Here is a 22,367-nt window from a genome sequence, read left to right as displayed (position 1 = left end):
TATTTGTGTTACTTATCTAATACAATGGTAGTACTTATGTACAGAAGTACTTTACCATTGTAAAGCCTGTTGGTCTAGTGACTCCTACAGATATGCATAAGAGGACTGTGACATACTAATCTAGTCTCACTAATAATACCATTAGATAGAAAGTAATTTTCTGTTAAGTTTAATGTTGTGACACCAATATTTTGTCTTTGTTAACTCGTATCTTGTCACTTTTTTGGGTGGAAAAAAAAAAGTTATTGCCAGGGACCAGATAAGCCATGCCAGTGTTCCCAGGAAGCATGGGAACATGTTTCTATCACTCTTTTCTGTTGCTCCCATCATAATAAACTATTACTGGAACTCAAAATCCCCCAGATGATGAACAAAATACATTTGGACATTTCATGTCCAAAAAATCAATGAAAAGAATCAATCCTTTGAGCAGTCAGCTAATTATCATACTTTTCTTCAAATGACTAAACACAGTTTTTTCCTATTTCTCCTCTCCTCTGAAAGAGAAAGCTATTTTTTCTGTCCAATTCTGAAACCATTATCTTTGTCTTTAATGAAGCCTCCTATCTCCATAGACTGCCCCTTCTTGGCTGACAAATTACCTGCTCACTGGCCCACCTCTCTTTTTGATGCCATTTATGAGCTCCTCTCAGATAACCTTGCTTTTGCCATAAGTGGAGCAGTGGGATTTGGAACTTGGGAAGAAAAGAATGGCAATTAGATCTGTTATAAAATCCTGAAATGGATTCTCTTCCACATCACGGACTCACAGAATCTTCAGAGAGTAGAACAAAATTACTCTGATTTAAAGCCTTATTAAAAGTTAGTATCAGGATAAGAGGGAACAAAATGAAAAACTAGTTATGATCTATAACCTGGTCTTGGTGTGAGTCCTGCAGTTGAAAGAGGTGATGTCATCACTTTATTGGATGGTGATTGTTTAGATGGCAATAATGGTACCACAGCTGCAGCTGAAAAGAAACAGAATGAGACGTTGATTTTTGATCAGCCAAAAAAGCAGATGAAGAAATGAATGATGATAAAAATACCTCTAGTGTCTGCTGTTAGGAAGGGTAACTGTTTCTCCTCTTGTTCCTCTTCATAGGCTTCATATACTACCACAGGAGGTAATTTGCTCTGAAATAAGCAGTTGATTTTCTTTGTTTTCCAGATACTGTGAAGTGTTTAAAAATTAACAAGCCCTCCATGACTCAGATTTTCTAATGTTATTCCTTTCCATTTAACCTGACTTCAGTGTTAAAAACCAGAATTTTAAATTCACCTGGTTGGTTTACCAGGAAAGTTGGCATACCTAAATATGAGATACATATTTTTTTTTAGTTGGCCTTTACAGAATTTTATTTATAAACTTAAAATGATAATCTACAATTGAGTTCAATTCTTAGACTTAATTATAACAGTGTAATTGCTTTTTAATAATGTCGTTTCACACTGTGGCACAAATATTCCTGCATTAAACAAAGGAATGATAATTCTTATAACAGTATCAGAGATAAACTATAGCAATTATAAATTATATATTATATTATAAATTATAGCCTGCATGCAACATCAGAACTCTTACTCAGAACAACCAGCTCTGAGCATACCAAGTTAAAGGAGCTATTACAGTACCTGTCTGGCAGAAAAGTAAGTGAAGGTTACATACTACATCAGGCAGCACAGAGGGGTATATATTTTAAACTTCTGCTCATTGAAGTCTGCTGAATTTTCATACCGGAGCTAATGGATGAGGAAGATCACCAAGACTCAGAGGACTTTCTACTGTAGATACTCCAGGTGTCTGTGCTGAAAGTGGTTGTCTGTTAACATGGTGGTTCTGAAGTGTGTAATATAAAGAACTTGGAGATACTGAATGGAAATATGAACCACTTATCCTTGCACCATTTCCATTATGGTTGTATATTAAGGTACCATGTTCATCTTCACAAAATTGGTTTACTAATTTGGACTCCAGAGCTGTTTAAAAAAAAGAAAGTAAAAAACATCATACTGAGAAATTCAATGAATTTTTAAAATATGGACTATTTATATACGTCAGTAATACACATGTAATCCAGTACTCCTTTGGATTGTTTATATTATTCCAGACTCTCTGCGCTATAGCTTTTTTTGGTCACAAATTTGCCAGCATTTAAGTCCTCTACATGGTACAAAATACAATCAACTTATTTAAAGGTGTTCATCCAAGCTTAGTAACAACTACTAGTTGGTTACAGGAAAATAACTTCTTACCTTGCTTATGTGAACAACTAAATGAAAAAGGGAAGTGAACAAGCAGAATTTATGACAATGGGTTTCCTTCTGACTTACAGTCCAGCAGATGTGCACTTACTCAGCCTAGAAAACCAGTTTAAGCAACTGTTTTCCTAGACTGGGTGACATCCCCCTGTTGGAGTGTTGAATCATTGCCCTATAATGTGACTCCTTAAAAGAAGTGAATCTTTATCTCTAGGTTCCTATTATTTTGCACCTTGTAACTAATCCTGATCAGCATCAAAACTTGACATATCCATAAAGACAGTACTGTCCCCCCACCATGCCCCGTTCTGAGAAGCATCAGATACAATGCATAACTTCCATGAACGCACCTGGAAGGGTGTTAAAGTCATCAATGAGAAACATGTGTTCTGTGTCTGGATCTGAAGCAATCAGATTTAGCTCACGCACGAACTCGGCCTGTGTTGGATCTGAAGTGTTTACAATTCCTATTGCGTACATTTCGATGTTTGCTGCGTGAGCCTCTCGAACGACAGTGTCCAGTTTTACAGCTTCTCTCTTGTCTGCTTGGCCATCTGTCAGCACAAGAGCTACTTTCCGCACTCCTGCTCGAGCACCGAGGAATCCTTCCTGGGTTGCTTTACGGATAGCAGTTCCTGTGTAAGTGCCTTCTCCCATGTATTGCATTTTTCTAATTGCTTCCTTAACATCCTGTCGAGTTGTATATTTGTTGAGACCAAATTCTAGTTGAACTTCTAAACTGTATAACACAAGGCCAATTCTAGTAGCATTTCTGCCTACAGTTACTCTGTCTACTAAAGCAGTTACAAAGTCTTTGACAATCTCAAAATTTTCTGGTCCCACACTCTCAGAGCTGTCAATCACAAATACAAGCTCCATAGGAATTTCCTTACATTTAATACCACAACCTGCAAAGGAAAAATAAAAAACCCCAGATCACAATGACTTGACATGGTATCCTTTTGAAAAGAAGAAGAATGTAAATGTAATAAAGAAAATATAGAACCTGAACGTAAAGATTTCCTGAGTACTTACCACATATCTCTTTAATTAATTTAATTATATCTTCTCTCTGGATATGAAAAGAATTAAATATGAAATTATTTTACAACTTTGCCTCTTTCAAATAATGCATAATATTGACACTAACAAATATTTTGTTTATAATTAATATTTGTGTCCTACAGGAACTTAGAAAAATCTTACTGTTTAACTTTCAAACCTGACCTTCCAAACAGGGAATGAGTCCCACATTTTACACTGAACTGTTTCATATGCATATAACAATCATTAACTTGACAACACAGAAACATCTTTATCTAAAACAGTTAACTACTGTTATTGTAAAAATGTTTTGTAATTAACTGATTCTCATTAAAACTGAAAATCATTCATATTTTAGTATCTGAATAATATGATATCCATTTTAAATGTATTGGGAGTGGAGAAACAGACCCAACTTTAGGAATTGTATTGCTTGTAGTGAGCCGATGTATGACAGAGCACCAACACAGAATGGAATTGGGAGTTGGAAGCCCTGGTGTATCTGGCCCACTCTGTTACCCAGCTTTCATCAGAAAAAAGAAAAAACAGCTTCTGCCTTCAAAGCTGTCTGTTCAGAAAAGTGAGACCTTCTGTGAACAAGGTGTTTCTTGTTATTAGAGCAATCCTTTGTTATATTTTTTTAAGTGCATGACAGGACTCATTTGGCATTGAGTCAGTCTTTCAAATACAACCTTTTGCTACTGCTGCTCAGCTTCCATAAAACTTAGTAGTAGTCACTGACATACTTTTACTGAATTTGGGTCAAGTGCAGTTCAGACTTAGCAGAAATATAATTAAGTTCATAGCATGACAGACCATGACAAGTTTGAAGATCCTCGCTCTTTATACTCTTAAATACTTGTAAAAAATCCTTTCTGCAGCAAGTGCACTCCTGAGTCATCTAACACTAACTGTAAAAGAACATATAGCAGAAAAATGCCTAAAATTACCAGGAACTTAAAATTCCATTTCAGTAGAAAGTAGATGAGAAAAAATCAGAAATCTTTGAGTGGTTTCATGCTGCAGTATTACTGAGACCACTTCTTGTCAGAAAGCTCCGTCCAAAATAATTAACAGGATATGTTTCATCTGATCTAGTATTGTTTATATCTTGCCATAAGGGGATTTAAATAATGGAATTTGCTTACTGTTAGACCTTGCTCTCCCTTTGGTCCAGTTTTTCCCTGTAACAGTGATTGTTAATTCAACATTGCAATTAATTAGTAACATTGTAATTCAGAATATTACTTCATCAATACCATTATTTGAACAATATTTGGCCAATAGGAACTTTGGCTAGAAAAAGTGGTGTTTGTGTGATACTACCTTGTGCATTCGGTATCTGCAGCCTCCTAAGGTGATGGTGTTATATGGGAATTGGATGACCTCAAGTCTCCCACTCAATCACTGATTGTCAGTTTACATTAGAAAGGGAGAATCTGTGCAAAGCTTTCTTGTCTACCATGTTGTGTTGATTTCCTCTCTCAATAGACTGTGTACCTGCCTGACACCCTGGAATGATGAGAATTTTTTGTTTGCTTCATCATGTGTGAGTTTAATAGGGCCAGTAGCAGGACAAGAATGAATTTTTAAAATATGGACTATTTATATGTTAGTGTGTGTGTATATATATATATATATATATATATATATATATGTGTGTGTGTGTGTGTGTGTCACCCCCCCCAGCAATGGAGTTTATATATTCCTACTTAATAGTATGCAAATTTCAGAACAGAAGAGCACCACATGGGACCTGCCCGTCAGCAGAAGTTTTCATTTTGACTCCCCTCATTGTTCATCAGCTTTGAGGGAAAGTCTGAGCTATAGTTATTTGCTAGCCATAGATAGAATTGCATAGTTTTGTCTTGAAACATGGCAATTGTCCTTCACTGCTCTCCTGGGATAGAGTTCATTTTCTTCTTAGTAACTGGTTCACTGCTGTGTTTTGGGTTTACTATGGGAATCATGCTGACAACACACTGATGTTTTGGATGTTGCTAAGTGGCGCTTACCCTAAGTCAAGGACTTTTCAGTTTCCCATGCTCTGCCAGTGAGGAGCTGCAGAAGGAACTGCAGGGAACGTGGCCAGGACAGCTGACCCGAAGTGGCCAAAGGGATATTCCATAGCATAGGATGTCACACTCAGTACACAAACTGGGGGGAGTTGGCTGGGAGGGGCCGATCACTGCTTGGGGGTGGGCTGGGCATTGGTCAGCAGGTGGTGAGCAACTGTATTGGGCATCACTTGTTTTTTTCATTATTATGATTATTATTATTATACTTTGGTTCAATTACTAAACTGTTTTATGTCCACCCATGAGTCTTCTGTTTGTTTTTTTTACTTTTTTATCTGATTCACCTCCCCATCCCACCACGGCTGGGGGGTAGGTGACTGAGTGGCTGCATGGTATTTAGTTGCTGGCTGGGGTTAAATCATGACAACTTCCTTAAGAGAGAAACCCCATTTGTGTGATAAGTGGGGTATTAATCAAGGAAATGTCTTTTTGCTTTTAAAGTTTTTCATTGTTTCAGTTTCTTAAGTATTTCAGATTATATGTAGTTAAATGGAAAGAAGAACACACAACTCAGCTTTGTTTTTACATGGTTTAAGAAAACAGCCATGATAAACCTGAGTTACTCACGGGTTCTCCAGATAAACCAGGGTCACCCACATCACCTTTTTCTCCTTTTTTCCCCTTGTCACCTGTAGCTCCTCGATCTCCCTGTAAAACCATGTTGGTAAGCAGACAGAAAGCGTAAGTCAGTTTTTATTACACTTTTCAAATTTCTCTCTAGTTGCCTTTGTTAAATTCACCTTCAGCTTCTGATATGACAGAAATCTTCGTTAGACATCATTTAAATAACTTGGTATTTTGTGAATTTCATTAATAACTTATAGGATTGGCTAAGCATCCTTATGGGAAAAAATAAGTGAAGCTCTTTGAACAATGAACCATCTCAAACAACTATATGCACACTATAGAGGGGTTTCATGTGATATTACGTGATGGAAATTGTCATCAGTGTCTTAGAAAAATAAGATAACAGTAGGGAAATAGAAAAGAAATCCAAGGGTGTCATTGGAATGAATAATGAGAATATCATTCTGAGAAACCTTTTGGCCCAGAAAAGGTGTTTGGAATTGCAAACATGGATTCGTGTGTCCTGGTTTGATTTTTAGTAGACTATGGTATTTTGTACAGCCTTTCTGAGCCAATGTGATTGCATCTAAAAACTGATTCCAATCTAAAGTTCTCTTTTTCTTAACATTGATGTAGTGCCCAAATTTTGCATAGTGGGTGAAAGAAAGGCAGTAATATTAAATCTAATAATAAAATAATATAACTTCTAATAATAATATAATCTTCTAATATCTGGGTTTTCCCAAATGCCCATTCCCTTTACACAGAATTTATAAGCCTTCAATGAGAGCTGACTGTAATGAGTATTTTCAGTGTGTTCTTTTCCATCTACAGCATTATCTCTGATTTACATATCATACCTTCTGTCCTAAAAGCCCATCTCCAGGAGGGCCTCGTGGTCCTGGCATTCCTTGAATTCCTTGTTCCCCCTAATGATAATCCAAGTAGTGATATTAACTCTTTGTAATCATTAATCATGCTTTAAGTTTAAATGTTCAAAGAGAAAGTGTTTCAAACTGCATTTTAACAAGTATCTTGAGGCACTCGAGACAATGTAGTAGCTAGCTTATATTTCTCAAATATTTCTTCAGTATAAAGTTATATAATATTGAAAAACCACATTATTGATTTTAATTTTAATTTGTTCCCTCTTTCTATCCCATTTTATTCATTCTCATTCCCTTTTTCTTATTTCTGTCTTTTGAGTGTGTCTCATCTGACTGATGCTTTGGGTAAAAGTGCATGTTACAGGGAAAAATTAATATTACACATAGATTCAGGATGGAGACTCTTTCTCTACCATAGATGGTATTCATATAACTACTTCAGGCTGTCTCCATGGGCATGAGAGCTGAGGAAGAAGAAATGGTATTTTTAATTTCGTAAAGGTATCTGATGAAAGTTCCTTCCTTCTCCCTCAACACGTGTGCTTGGGCTTGTTCCCAGCAGTAGATACAGAACATACTTTGTATGTGCTCCCATTATCCTTCTCATTTTCTCGCCTGAGGCTCTCTTCATATAAGAAACTATGTGAAATCTCCTTAACACTGTGATGGTCAGACTGACCGCTCAGCACAGGTTAAATATTGGAGACATGGAGCCTTTTTACCTTAGTTCCTTGAATACCTTCACCGGGAGGTCCCAGAGAGCCAGGTGGCCCTGGGCGTCCTATGGTTCCCTAGAGAATATTCATAATAAAAATACACAATAAATTGTTATACCACCATGTAATTTCTTGTCCACCCTCTACCAGACATTTCTTTTTATAAGTAGTGAGGATAAGATTGCTCTGTCCGACAAAGACTCATTTCAGCCTTTATCAGATTATTAAAATCCAATTTATACTTCAAAGGAGTCCCTTGGCTTAATGATTACTGAACATAAATAACCTTGCTGAGAGATATATACGTTGTGTTGAGGGAAGGATTGTATTGGTGGGATATTGGGGACTGAATTAAGATTTAAGAGAGGATTATTATTGTTTTGTTATCTTTCATCACCATTAAGTAAGACCCATGGGCATACATACTAATGTGGCATTGCAAATAAATACTTGTTGCTAATTCGTAAGATAGTTTTCAAAAAAACTCTAGAGAAAATGTTTCCATTCCATATGTTATTCACAGGAAGCAATCAAAACCCACATAGTGAAATATTAATTTCATGCCTATATTGCTATTCCAGTATCCCTGCACGAAATTCTCTCTTTCCTCATTTGTAAGGATACTGTGCACATGCCAGTCCTTGGGACTAGTCCTGGCTGGGGAAGTGCTTCACCACTGCTTTGCTCTGGATGTGGTTTTCATGCCAATGTGAACTGAATCTCTGGGACCAATAAGCCACATTGTGCAGGTAACACATTATTATGTTGCATAATCTTTGCATTTGACTTTGTTGAGTTCCTTTACATTTACATTCTACACCATTTCTTTTGCATTAGTAGACTTCTAAAACTGAGCTGTAGGAGCATAAGAATTTCCAATTTGGGAGGTTTCATAGTGAAAATTGCTTTTTATAGTTACAATTACTTTCAGGCCTTTGTCATGATGTATATTATAACTACAAAAATAATCCTTTTTTTCAAGGATCGATTCCTTATTGGTCATTATATGTTTATTAGGTTGGTATAGTAAAAAAGAAGAATTAATTCCAGAAGAACTCAACAGTATGCCTATAGCTGTAACAGTAGCATGGGCAAGACACACTAAGTGCTTGCCAGGCCATTAATTTTGACCAATGCCAGGTTTGAAGAAACTTTTGCTACTCAGGTGCAGCTAATGCCTGCAGGAGCTAAATGTTTTGTCACTGATCTTCACTGCAAGGTTATCATTTATCATATGCAACTGGAAGAAGGCTATGGTTTATGGCTAGTTACCAGAAACATTTTTGATTTTCTACAAAATAAAGATTATTTGTTGGATTAATTGTTTCTAGTGAAGAGTGAAGACAGAAGACATGTGGATGTCTATGCATATCTATGCATTTTTATAGTATAGTTTGTTTGTTTGTTTTTTAGAAAAAAGACAAAGGGAGGCATAATTGTTAAATCTCTTACTTTTGGTCCTGGCAAACCTTCTCCTGGTGGACCGGGGAGGCCAACTGGTCCTCTAATACCAGGATCACCCTGAAAGGTGATACTTTAAGAGATAAGTAGTGAATACAAAAGTTTAATTTATCTCTAGGATTCCCAGCACCTCTTATACTCAAATGGAACAAAGAGAAGAGAACTATTGAACAACATGGTGCAAGTCCAAACAGTGATAACTCATGAATATGGCAGGCAGGACAAGGAAGTTACTGGGGATAAACAGCTAGTGGTCTAAACATATTCAAGACATGTACAGCCAATTACGCATAGTTACACAGGAATTACAATTCCCGTGCTGAAAACAAAACAAAAAAACCACAAAGATTTTGCTTGCTGTCAGTTGAGTCACACTCTGTGTTCAAATTGCCACTGTTCTAGCTTTTTCCTATCAGTGTCTCCAGACAGCTAGGGGTTTGAGGTCAGTGGAAAAAAGATGCATGTCCTTTTAAGAGACATTAAGCATGTTTAAATAGTTGCAGTCAATTCTTCAATTGCCTGTATAATGCCAGTAATCCTGCAATCTGCATCAGGATGAGTTCTGAAGTGAAGCTTGAAGAGCTTCTATGGGATCTATTTTTTATATACTGACAAGGAAGTTAAAGCTGGACTAAATAGGTATTCTGACTGTGATATATAAGTAGGAATTATATCTCCATGAAGTAACATATACATATACATATACATATACATATACATATACATATACATATACATATACATATACATATACATATACATATACATATACATATACATATACATTTCCTTTTCTAGAAGTTAAGGTCTGTACCTTAGGTCCTGGTAGCCCGACTCCATCTGGGCCTTGTTCACCAGGAATCCCAGGGAGGCCTGGCAAGCCCTGAAATTATATACACAGACAACATACATTTAATTTACGGTTGTATTGACTATGTGCTTTTGTTAACATTTGTATGGTAGTGTCTTGGATATATTGTCTCTTGGTGGGATCACTTTAGTCTACAATTGGTTAAATTTTACTCTTATAAACCAGAAGTGGTGTCAGTGGCACATGTGTGTGTGTTGAATGCCATGCAGGGGGCTTGCATGTGTTTGAAGACAGAGGAGTCTAATCTGGAAAGACAGTTGCCACAGCCATTCTGCACTGCATAATCAAGAGAAGTGGAGGACAGGGAAGGTCTCGCACTATTTCAGAAGGAGATTTTCCTTCTATGCTGAAATGCATTTCCACAGTTGAGGAGTCTTTTTAGGCCTTTAGACCAACAAATCTTTCCTAGCATGTCAGACACAGAGGCAAATCACTTACGTGTAGCACTTATTTGATCCCAATTCACATAAAAAAAAAGTCTATAAACTTACAGGTGGGCCGGGATAACCATCTCCTTTTGGCCCAAAGGGCCCCGGGGGTCCTGGAAGGCCTCGGTCACCCTGATGAAGGCAGGAAAAACCTCTGAGTGAATGCCAATACAGTTGTTAGCAGGAAATTTTCCATGGAAGTGAAACTTCTGTGGCAAATATACTGTAAATTGATTTTATCTGTCTATCTGCTAATGTATTTTACTATGTAAATTATTATTTTAGGTTTATTTAATCCTGGATTAAAACAGTATCAGCTCGGGATTTACAGGAGCATTCACTTCTATGAAACTAATTTTAGTATTTTTCAAGAGCTCTGTCTGTTGTAATTTGTGGCCTACATATAAGATGAAATTCTGTTAGTTGCATTCCCCATATTTTTATCATAATTTTACCATAATTTGTTCTAGAATTGTATTTTCCTATAATGCTATGGAACCTCATTAAAACTTCTAACAGGAGCTTCCTATGGGAGATGTATAATTAAGCTTCTTTCATGGATGCAGACAGCTGGATTATTCAGGAACAGATTTACCAAGAAAACCAAAAGGACTTTAACCCTCCCAACCACACTGGATGGTGCAGTGAACTGCTCAGTTACAGCTGAATGGATGATCAAGATTGTGTTTGTCCCTGTAGCTATGCAAAATGTGAGCATGCAGAAATAACGCAAAAATAATTTAAAGAAATCAGATTGTAAAAGGCTTTCCCCTGTACAGCTTAGTGCAGATGTGTGTCTGAGAATGAAGGAACAGCAAAACCACTCATGCTGACAAAGACAGCAAAAAGTGAAGAACATAGTCACAGAAACAGGCAGTGTCACCCAGCTGAAAGAGCTTTGAGGACTCAAGGCTGAGGGAGAGAGACTTGCAGCTCTGAGCAAAGGGCTTGCTTCCTGTTGATTGATTCCTGTTGGATCCCCAGAAATGGCACAACATGCAATTCTCTGAATTAGCTGGACTATACCAGAAAAGTACGTGATTCCATCATCATAATCTCCTCCTGATGAAAATAAATGTAAGGATTTTGAAAACCACTGACTGATCAAAAAGGGATAGAGGTTGTTACACGCTTCTCATGCTTCTCTTACTGTGTTCAGTTCACTCAAAGAACAAAAGTACTGTCAAATTCAATAAGAAAAAAAAGGGGGGGGGGGCAAGCAGGATCCAGTATATTTTGAGAAACACAGGTTTATATGTCCTGAGTTTCTTGGTGTTCAAACAAAATCATTCCTGGAATGAAGAGTGGATTATGAAACTCGAATCTAGGTACCACTGAGGCAATACTAGAAAAGTGCTAGAGGGAAATTCGTAGCTACTTGTTCGTGTTCTTCTTGCACTACTTAAGGTATTTCTTCTCACAGTGCCAGTTTGGCCCATGTCCTGAGACCTTTTTGGAGTCTATAGATTACCATATGTCAAAATTAGGAATGAAGCAAAGGAGCCTGGATGAGAAAAATTAACTGTACTTGACATGTAGGCTGTTGTAAGCACAGTTAACAGGTGTCCTCTCTGCATTCAATTAGAATTCTAATTCTAATCAATTAGAAACAGTCATTCTTCTCCTGGTTCTCTGCCATCTGAAAGCTTCTGATTCACAGAATCTGGAAGATTGACGATCCATGGTTTTCTGGCTCTGCAAATCCTTATACTCTAACAGAGCTGTAGGACATATTTGTTAAGAACTGTGAAACACTTGGCCATCCTAGGAGATTTTTGTTGCTTTACTGAAATCCTCCTGGCTTATTTTACAGTTCTATCAGAAACTAGTTTAACAATTTAGAAACTACCTTTGCCCCAGGAAGTCCAAAACCTGGTTCTCCAATTGGTCCAGCAAGACCAGGTAACCCAATGTCACCCTGCAATGAAGAAAATAAATACTCCTGTTACGTATTTTATTAAACTCCAATCACAGGCGTGTTTTCTGTTATACAAATTTATATATATCAAACATAATAGCTAATTTTATTTATTGCTACTGCAAGCATTAAAACCCAAAAGCAGAATAAAGAAAAGTATTTTGATATCCAAGGTTATTCAAAATAAAGCAATCAACAAAGGTAGGCCATACCTCAACCTGCCATACTGTTAATACGAGAGCAATGTGGTAACTAGATTGGATATAATCCATAACTCTATTCATAGGAAAGAAGAAGTTTTAGTTGACCTTCTGAGGCTGAAATGGTTTAAACAAGTATTAGCATAGCCTACTTCAGTTTTCACCCTGTGTTTATAGGCACTAGGAGCTGGAATCTGGATGTTACCTTTGGCCCAGGCACAGCTCTTCCAGGAGGGCCTGGCATTCCAAGACGTCCTGGTGCACCAGGCTCTCCCTGCAGTGAAGGAAGGAGAGAAAAACCAATGGATTTTTCTGAAAGTGAGCATGACCATCTCATATAGAAAACATTTATGCAATAATTTACAATATTCCATTAAAATTCTGTTAGAATTTCTAATATGCAATTCTACGTGGAATATCTGTGGAATATGTTTGAAGAACTGATAACAAGCATACTTCTGTTTTCTCAATGGAGATGAGATCCTTCTATCACTGCACAAACAGATGCTATTAGAAGTCCCTTTCTTAGTATATTTGAGACTTAGTCATACAGCACTCAAGACTTCCTGCCCAGCTCTGTAGGTATACTGAAAACATGTATACCTTTTCTGTTAGGTTAGATTTTTTTGAAAATAGTCCTTTCAGTGTACTTTTTTACCTCTTTTACCTTTTATGTGGAAATACTCTTGTGTGTATAAATAGCAAAAGACTTATTAAGAAACTGGAGGAGAAACCTAGAGTAGCTCTTCTCTCACTTTCAGTGAGAACTGAGTATTTTAATGGAAACTCCAAATTCATAAAAGAATATCAGCTATGAGTCAGTGTAAGGGAAAATAAAGTCCTGTCACTATGTATATTCCATACACAATACTATCTTCCCAAATATTTCAGTATAAAAATACCAGTAGATACCTTAACTTTTTGTAAACCAACAGGGAAGCAATGTGGTAAAGGCAAAGTTTTTAAAAAAAATGCTTCTAGCTGTTTATAGGGATCATGGTGTGTCTTGCTAAGAGAAGCGTTAGCTGGACTTTTTTTTTTTTATTATTATTTAATGAAGCAAGTTCATTCTGGAACAGTTGTTTCTGAGATCTGGAACAAAGCACAGCTTTAGGAGGCTATTTTACACACAAAACATAGTAATAAACTCACTTTAGCTCCAGGAGGTCCAGGCACTCCTGCTGGTCCTGTTAATCCACGTATTCCTCTCTGACCTTGATCTCCCTACAAAAATGGAGAAGACATGTCACACATACTAAATAATATTAAGAGTTATTATTATAGGAATGTGCTAACTGGAATTAACTGTAAATGTCAGTGAAAGATATCAAAGATCTATCTTGTAGGTGGTGCACATGAGCTGTTCCTATTGTCTTCATTAGCAAGTCAGTTAATTCTGCTCAGTAATTGTCCAGTTTTGGATTGGTACGGTTACAACTATGTAGATTTAATCCAAAATGAAATTAACTAACTTATCAGTGAATACTGTGGAAAAAAAACCAACCCAAAAGGAATCTTAAAGATTGAATCCTTGCAGCTGAAAACTAAGTTATTACATTAAAAAGATACTGTCTAAGAAAAATTATCAAACCAGGAAAATATAATTCACTTGGTAGTACTTTTTTTTTTGATTCTAAGGCAAATAGGGCCAATCAATTGATCACGATGCCCTGTGTGATTGACCAGCTTACACTTCTGGGAAGAAAAAGCTGAGAATAGTGTAAAGTTTGTAAAGGGAAAGCTGGTATTCGAGAGGATTATTAGGCTGTAATAATTACAACAAAAGTAAAACTGTGAGTCCAGAATAATATTTTTTTGTTACTTATATTAGACAAAAAAAGCCAAGGCTTTGACAAACTTATTCCTGGAACATGACAATATTGCGTGACATCTTTAGTAAGAAATTCTCACCTTTTCCCCCTGTATTCCAATCCCTGGAGCACCTTCAGGACCTCTAAGACCAGGTAACCCTGGTTCACCCTTGAATAGAAAAATCAAGGGAGCATTTCATAGCATTGCATAGACATGGTGCAAGATCAACTTTGTATTCCCTTGAATAATTTCATTAAAATCATGGACCTTTTAGAGTCAATGGCAAAACTCCCACTGATGTCAGCTGGCTTCAGGATTTTCTTCCCACATTCACAAGCATGCAGTATAAAACTCCAGGTGGAATGCATGAAGTAGCCTTAGTGATGGCTGAACACTTTGATTATATAATCTTAAATACTGGTGTTTCTGATTCTAGGAAAATAACGTGATCAGAAGGCCAGAAAGGTTTCCCATAGCCATTTTAGTGGTTTTCCTTCTGAGTTGCAGGGCATTTAGTGGATTTTAAAAAGCCAAAAACCGTAAACAGTGTAAGACAGTGCCCCACCCCAAAAAAGTAGAGAAAGCAAAGTTTAACCTTAAAAAAGTATATTCGAAAGAGAATTCTTTTCACTGAAAAAGTGTGGTGCTTTTCCACTCTCTCTTCTAGGTCCGGGTATCAGCACAGGGAGAGCAGTAGGAATGCTTGGAGGGAAGCAGGTAGACTGCAGACAGAGATGAACCAACCTTTTGTCCAGGGGCTCCATCTTCTCCTGGAAGACCAGGCAGACCTGCCAGTCCTGAAGGCCCTGGCTCACCCTAACATCAGTAAAAAGTAAATCCTTCTATTAAATTCAGACTTGGTACTAATCTTTCTCTGACTTGAGGAAATCTATTTAATTTTTTTTCTAAACTTTAAATGTATTTATAGCACATATTTATGCATATGACCCCATGTCTTGACTTTTTTATAAAGACAGCTCTCATTACCTGGTGCTTTCCTACCATCTCATTGTTTGAACTGTGCACTTTATCTGTGCAATTAAAATTCTTAGCTGTTAATGCTCCAGCTCAAACATAATGCCATCATATCATTAAATGGCAGCATTTATCAGATAGAATTGACTGTGACATGATTGACATCTTGCTGGTGAATATCAGTGCAAATCTGTTGATGGCAGTGGAATTGTCTTGGGCCTATTTATGTAAGATTCAAGAGCCTGACCTGGCTTTAGGTGAAATGGGATCATTTGGGGTCAAATGGGTTCAATCAGCATTACTGTATTTTGTGAAATTAAAGAAAGAAGTGGAATAATTTCTTTTCCAACCCCTGTCCCAAATCTGTAACAAACGAGCAAAACCACGACCGCCCTGTGCCTTTCTACTATCACAAAAGTACTTTTTCATCTATTCACGTATTTTATATTAATCTGGCTGTTAATGACATAGGGACTGGTTACTATCTTGGTCACTTCAGCACTAAGATAATCTGGTTACAGCTTCCTCTCCTCTTAGCAACTGTGCTTTCTGTCTGTCAGCACAGCTTGTTTCTTGTGATGAGCGTGTGAGGATGTAGGTGCTGCTCTGTTTCCATCATATTCTGGTTGAAAAGGGAAGGAGCAGCACAATAACCACTATTCAGTGCTTTTTTTCACCTCTCTGGCTATAGTGTAGCTTACACTTGGGACTGTAAATTCTGCCAACTGTTTCATATTCTGGATGGTTTTCTGGACAGAGCTGTAGGTGAGCTGTATGCAGCACTGACTTGAGCATGGGTCAGGCATGTGGAAATTTCTCTAGTCACCATAAATCTTACTGCTTTGTACAGAAGTGGTATATTTAAAATGTTCCCATATCTAGAGGTTATTGAAAGTCTGGCTTAAAAATTTAAAAGACTAAGACCCTAGATTTTATTTCTAAACCTATTTTAGTGTCTACAGAAAGGATACTCAGGAAACACAAATTTATAATCTGAATAAAAAAATAGATAAAATAATTCCTCTATTAACAGTGTACCTTAGAACCAGGTTCTCCAATACCTCTTTCTCCTGGCACTCCAGTCTCTCCAGGCAAGCCTTGTTCACCCTTAAGTAGATATTAGTTTTTGACAGCATTATTATGGAAAAGTATCAAAGCATACGCTTCGTTGCTTACATATAAAGGAAGATTAGTATGATATTGTCTTTAGTATGATGTGTTAAACCCTTGGTCACAAAGATTGGGAATCTGCCACGTATTTTGAGCTGCCGTCAGAGTCATTGTTGGAAATTATAAAAGCTGTAAATCTATAGTTATATGTCACTGGGAATCTTTCCTTCCAAAGTAGCTGATATTTCAGGAGCGTATCTGGCTTCCACAGATAATTCATTCTTCTCTTTCTTTTTACCAGTGATAAAGCATATCCTTGCACAATCACTTTAAATGTAAGAGGTGACATCTGCTGCTGCAAAATTCTTTACCTTTTATGGACACTTCTCTGACTTACACCTCTGGTTCCTTTATACCATGCTTTAATAGCCTTCAGTCATTCAGAACTTTATTTGTCATGTCTTTCAGGAAAACCATTTAAATCTCAATTCCAAACACTTCTAGGGTGACATCTTTCATTAACAGTTCTGTATTTTGCAAATCTGTCAAGGCTAAATTATTCTAACACTTTTCCTTCAGCAAAGGTAACCTTCATTACACCTTGGACCATTTTTAACGTCTAGATACAGTAAATACACAAATTCAACAGTGAGACAACAGTCAGCAGAAGCAACAAGGAAGGCAGCCAGTCTCTAAGGTATCTATGTATGTATTTTTCTGGCATGAAAACAGTACAGTGAGGATAAACATGATATTGAAATTTTGGTGTTCCTCTCTGTTAAGTGCAATTACTTTTCGGAACTGTTTCACTGCACCTGCATGTGATATGATGAAACTGCAAGTTCAAGGCAGACAACGCTCTAAATGGAAATGTACTGGATGAAGTGCAGCTCACTGTCTGGTATGTGGTACCTCAAAGGTTCTGTGTTGACTCAAGCCCAAACTGAAATAGATAGCTGTGGCATCAATTTACAAAGGCTTTTCACTAGAGTTGTATCTCCTGTACAGTTTTATAATATTAATAAAGAAAATAATGTTCTGCATCTACGTCAATACTTAGATTGCTGTTCAGCACTTTAACATGGATAAAGATAGAGACAGACCATTTCTTAATCATGAAACATAACAGTAAAAACAGCACAGTAGCTTTTACTTCAGAAAATTCCCTAACCTTTGGTCCAGGTAGTCCCTGTCCTGGTAGCCCTCTAGAGCCAGGTGGTCCTTTTGGGCCTTCTACTCCCTGAGAAGATTAGTTAAGTAATTATTAAAAATAAAATAATCTCTGTTACTATACATTTAAGTATGAGGTGAGGGGGAAGTGAAAATTGCACCTTCTCTCCTTGAATTCCAATTCCAGGTAATCCAACTGGTCCAGGTAAACCAGGAGGACCAAATTCACCCTGGCAAAAAAAGTACAATTGCTTAGTTGTGAAAAGATACAGAAACAATCTGGGACAACTCCCATGCTAGTTGACTTAACCTCTCTTGAAGTCAGTGAAGCTGGGGAATCTGATCTTTTATTTTTCATATATGCATTTATTCTGTGCTGGTTCAGCTGCAAACAACTGCTAGTCTCTTTTTTCCTTTTTAAACTTAAATTTTCTCACAGAATCAGATGCTTTTTCTAACATCTGTTTCAATATGAAGAAATATTAAAATAGGTTTGGAGAATGTATTGGACATAAATGTCAACAAAATACCATATTATCCAGGGTCTTTTGTCGGTTCCTTGCCTCATTACACCTTTTGCAGTGAATATCAATCCCATATTCCCTGTATTATGTAGATTTATTGGCACTTCATTAATCCCCTGGTGTATTCCTTGCTCACCTTTTCACCTTTTATGCTGATGCCTGGAAGTCCACGAGGGCCTTTTGGTCCATCAAAACCACGGTCGCCCTACATGAAAAAATAATATGTTGTTAACTGTGTAACTAGAGACAGTGCTTACTCTGTCATCATGAAAACCAAAATGAGAACCAGAAAGCAGCTCCTGAATCTGTGTTCCAGAGGTGATCCTTTCAAATGAGTTTGCTCTGCAGTTTGAAATTGCTGATGAAAGAGCTGAACAAGCTTCTTTTTATCTTTCTGCCCATCTCAATTGCTTAAAGTCCTGTTTTGCTTCCTCTCAAATCAATGGCAAAACCAGAACTGATTTAAATGTTCACAGAGCTGAGTATTGAGACTAACTGAAAACTGAATTCTGCTTATTTGTCTCATGGGTTAATCTCATTAAAGTGTGGCAAGGAGGATCTGGCTCTCACTAAACATTTTGCCAGATTGAAGACCAGGCCACCTGTATTGTTGTAGAAGTCTATTTGTAAATGTCATTGTCTTTCTAAATGTTTGTTTACAAAGCAGTGGTCTTGGGAAAGTGCAAGTTACTAATAAGGATGCAAATATTGTGCTTTATGTTAATAAAACATGTAAAGGCAGATGTTAGCTTGTATAAATTGTCACAGAATCACCGAGACATCAAAGTTATGCTCCAGATGGGTCTTTTCTATCCCCAGTAACCAATTCCATTGTTTTAACTTTGACTAAAATACCTTATGTGGATTTCTGTTTTAAATTCTTTACTCCTGATGCTTTAGAACATCTGCCTTCATTATCCTTCTTACCGAACTGTGGGCTTGTAGTAAAGACACTGTGAAGAAAGCAACTGTAAATTTGCTTAGATTAACAAATCACCTGTTTAAAATGTGTTTAAAACCAGAAAGCTGACATGCTTGGCAGCCATAAATAAGATTAGAGATACAGACTCTGTTGATACATGCTTGGCTCCAGGTCAGACTTGGCAGTAAAAAGTAATTAATTTTTTATAGAACCAAGAGTTCCAATAGTGCTGGCAGAATTCCACTTTGATTATTTTATTCTGTCTATCTATCTCAATTGCTTAATAGTTTTGGTTAGATTATGCACTTGTCTGTACTTGTTCCCACTGTGCCTTGCTGCTGTGCTTTACTTATTAGTTGTAGTGTTTCTTCCACATAAATTGGTGTTTCAGTGGCAATGGAGTGATTTTAAAGTGCATTTTCTTCAAAATTTTTTTTTGTTTGTTTTTTTTCATTCATGAGATCTGCTAAGCAAATACAAGCCACCAACAATGAGGTTAAATGATTTATATAATTCATCATAAAATACACACCGGATGTTTGAAGATATTATGTTGCTAGCAGCAGTTAAATTTAAACCTAGGTGACTACAATATTGTGCTAAGCAGAAATCCTAAGATTTTTGTAAAGGGACAGTTGGGCTCTGCGTCTGTGAAACAATTTTTTGTTGTTTTCCCAACCACAATTGCCTTGGTGCATACATAAAAATGAGCAAACTGTTCAGCTGCTTATTTAGCTTGTGTACAAGCTGTGTCACTTTGTTATTGTAACCAAAGGCTGAAGTGACAAACTCAGCTTGGGAACTGGTTTTCACTGAGCAGCAAAAGGATCTTCTAGTGAGTCCATCCATGCAGGTACAACTACTACTGCTATTACTTCCACTGGATCTGAAAATTGGTAAGAGCAGCTTTCTTTTGCCACAAACTGAATTCAGACTTCTGCTAAAATGCATAAGCTGGTGGCTGAGGTATGTAATAAGCTTAGAAGCCTGTCTTAGAAAAAAGCAACGACAAAATGCTAAATTTTTCATCTAGAAACAATTTTATAGTATTTTATTTATGCTCCAGGCTGTTTTAAAATTTTAGCTGGAACTCATTCCATGCTTAGATCCCACAAATCAAGCATCAGGGGAATTAAATATCGGCTTTCCAGGCCCCAAAGGCTAGCTGTGCCTACAAGTCATGTTTGGACCAAGTGAATTCCATGAAAATATATTGGGTTGTTTGATGCCAAATTTTAATGTTAATTTACAAGGTACTTTTCTCAGATTCCTGTGCCTGCAATGGACTTGTTTTGGCGTGCACTCATTGAATGGTGCTGCTCTGGTCTTAAAACCCTTTGACTGCTGTACCTTCGCTCCTGGAAGCCCTTCTCCTGGTGTACCTCTTTCTCCTTGAACTCCTTGTGGTCCTTGAGGCCCCTGTTAACATAAGTTTAAAATGACCTAGAATATGTATTAATCACTCAAATGAACAGCAGTGTGTTCTACGTCATTGTCAATTATAAGCACATGTTCAAATGTTGGTGTAGTGATATTCTGTTAAAAATAATACAGTAATACTCTATTCCCAGTGAATAAGTGATGAGCATTCAGGCCTGCAGCAATAACAATATTTTTCTGGTTACCAATGAATCCTTATACTTTTCTATTCCTTATACTTTTGAATCTTCACTCCCTAAACTTCTGTTTTAGAAATTCTTACTAATCCTTGTTAATGTATCAGTATAATCATGAGAGATGGAGAACCAGATTAAAGCCCAGAATAGTGCTGAGGGAGACAAGGCTGTAAAGTTATTTGATTGTAATTGGCAGAGAGAGTAATAGCATGCCCTTCTCTTTTTGAAAGCAGATCTGGAAGGGCACAAGGGGCAAATAAGACAACCAAAACATTTCACTAAATGCAAGTCCAAAATCTGTGCATATTTAGCCTGCTTCACCGTGTTTTCCAGCATCTGGGTTTTGTGTGTTTTTTTCTCTGATTTATTCCTTGAGGTGACACACACACCACAGAATTCTGGTAGATTTGGCTTTGCATAGCCTAAATATACTTCTGCACAGAGCTTTAGAATTATTCCTAGTTCTTAGGTAAAGATAATTACACTGCATTCAGCCATAAGAGAAACTTCTTCTGAAGCAAATAAATTTTAAAGTAAATTAAAGAAATATCCTTAGGATATTTTTTTTAAAAATCAATCTTTTGTTATAGCAGTACAGCTTTTGTGGTTAGCAAAGATTCACATCACAGGCACCTCTTCCCCCAAGAAGTGGTTCTTTGCTCTGTGGTGTTATTGAAGAGACTTTGCAAGCAGTTTGTCACCACTGGCCTGATTCATACTACTCTTTTCCTTGGGCTCTTCAGCAAGAACTCACTCCTCTCCAGTAGTGTATGGAGAGATGGTATCATTTAACACACATTTTTACAGGGAAGCATAGAGAATTTTCCCTTTCTGTCCTGCTTCCTTCTCACCAAATAAAAGATAGACATACCATAAATCCTGGCTCACCAACTCCAGGTGGCCCAATGGGGCCTGGTCTTCCTGTCAAACCGGTGTCACCCTTCAAACAAAGATGTATTTTGAATATGCTTGATTTAGGTACTTTTATGTGTGCAGCATATAACAACTCATCAGACATTCTGTGCTTGAAATACTAGATGTAGTAGAATACAGGAATGGCAGAGAAAATCTGAGTGTCCTCATAATCATACAACATGCAAGGCCGAACAGACATTGAACTGGTGTAGTTTCACAGCATGCATTTCTATGCATTTAAGAGAAGACAATGTTGAATTTAAACAGTTAATTATTCCCATCATATTCCCAGTCAAGAAATCAGTATTTCTATCATAGAGTTTTTGTTCTCTTTATGCCAGTCATCTAGACCAACAAGCCTGTTTTGCACAGAATAACTTCTGTTTAAGACTATGAATGTGTTTTTACTCAGCCATACTCTGCTTGGATTGAGTTATGTCAAGCATAACAACTACTGTAAAAAAGTCCTTTAAAATACATACTTAAAATTTACTTCTTTTGTTCCAAACAGTTTTGATCAACATACAAAATACCTTTCCAGTACCACAAAAACAGCATTAAGGGATTTGAAGCTTCTCATGTATCACCAAGTCTATTATCTCAGCTGTCTTGATCTTTGTTCTTATCCCACAATACATGCAATACAGAAGATGAGAGATGCTTGTACCTTTGGGCCTGGCAGTCCTATTCCAGTCTCTCCAGGCAAGCCAGGTGGCCCAGGGAGACCTCTTTCACCCTTTCAAAGAATGGAAAAGAAACAATTCTGCTTACAAATTGGTGTCCAGGAGAATCAGTTTAACTCAGTTTGTAGGTTAACTTTTGTGTATCCTGAATTTCAGCCCATGGGAATTCTATTCCACAGTACTTCATCTGTTCAGTGCTTTCAATGCT

The 22,367-nt window shown here is 37.1% G+C and overlaps 1 protein-coding gene across 1 annotated transcript in view; it reads right to left on the bottom strand.

The window, feature by feature from the left end:
* Positions 1-22,367, bottom strand: part of COL28A1 (collagen type XXVIII alpha 1 chain) — a 34,008-nt gene that overhangs the window by 1,342 nt on the left and 10,299 nt on the right. Inside the window, exons 12-35 of the mRNA XM_027733721.2 lie at positions 22,144-22,212; positions 21,433-21,501; positions 20,296-20,364; positions 18,160-18,228; positions 17,661-17,729; positions 17,501-17,569; positions 16,258-16,326; positions 14,989-15,060; positions 14,344-14,412; positions 13,585-13,656; positions 12,638-12,706; positions 12,164-12,232; positions 10,378-10,446; positions 9,830-9,898; positions 9,007-9,075; positions 7,561-7,629; positions 6,812-6,880; positions 5,952-6,032; positions 4,455-4,490; positions 3,298-3,334; positions 2,613-3,170; positions 1,739-1,980; positions 1,050-1,137; positions 876-971 (exon numbers count right to left, since the gene is read on the bottom strand). Coding sequence (XP_027589522.2) covers positions 876-971; positions 1,050-1,137; positions 1,739-1,980; positions 2,613-3,170; positions 3,298-3,334; positions 4,455-4,490; positions 5,952-6,032; positions 6,812-6,880; positions 7,561-7,629; positions 9,007-9,075; positions 9,830-9,898; positions 10,378-10,446; positions 12,164-12,232; positions 12,638-12,706; positions 13,585-13,656; positions 14,344-14,412; positions 14,989-15,060; positions 16,258-16,326; positions 17,501-17,569; positions 17,661-17,729; positions 18,160-18,228; positions 20,296-20,364; positions 21,433-21,501; positions 22,144-22,212 — 2,317 coding nt within the window. The remainder of the gene's footprint in view (positions 1-875; positions 972-1,049; positions 1,138-1,738; positions 1,981-2,612; positions 3,171-3,297; positions 3,335-4,454; positions 4,491-5,951; positions 6,033-6,811; positions 6,881-7,560; positions 7,630-9,006; positions 9,076-9,829; positions 9,899-10,377; positions 10,447-12,163; positions 12,233-12,637; positions 12,707-13,584; positions 13,657-14,343; positions 14,413-14,988; positions 15,061-16,257; positions 16,327-17,500; positions 17,570-17,660; positions 17,730-18,159; positions 18,229-20,295; positions 20,365-21,432; positions 21,502-22,143; positions 22,213-22,367) is intronic.

Source organism: Pipra filicauda, unplaced genomic scaffold (assembly GCF_003945595.2).
Source record: "Pipra filicauda isolate LSUMZ 115617 unplaced genomic scaffold, ASM394559v2 scaffold5_size6683894_pilon, whole genome shotgun sequence".
Lineage (NCBI taxonomy): Eukaryota > Metazoa > Chordata > Aves > Passeriformes > Pipridae > Pipra > Pipra filicauda.
The sequence above is the reverse complement of the archived record's forward strand: the minus strand, read 5'-3'. Positions and strand labels throughout refer to the sequence as shown.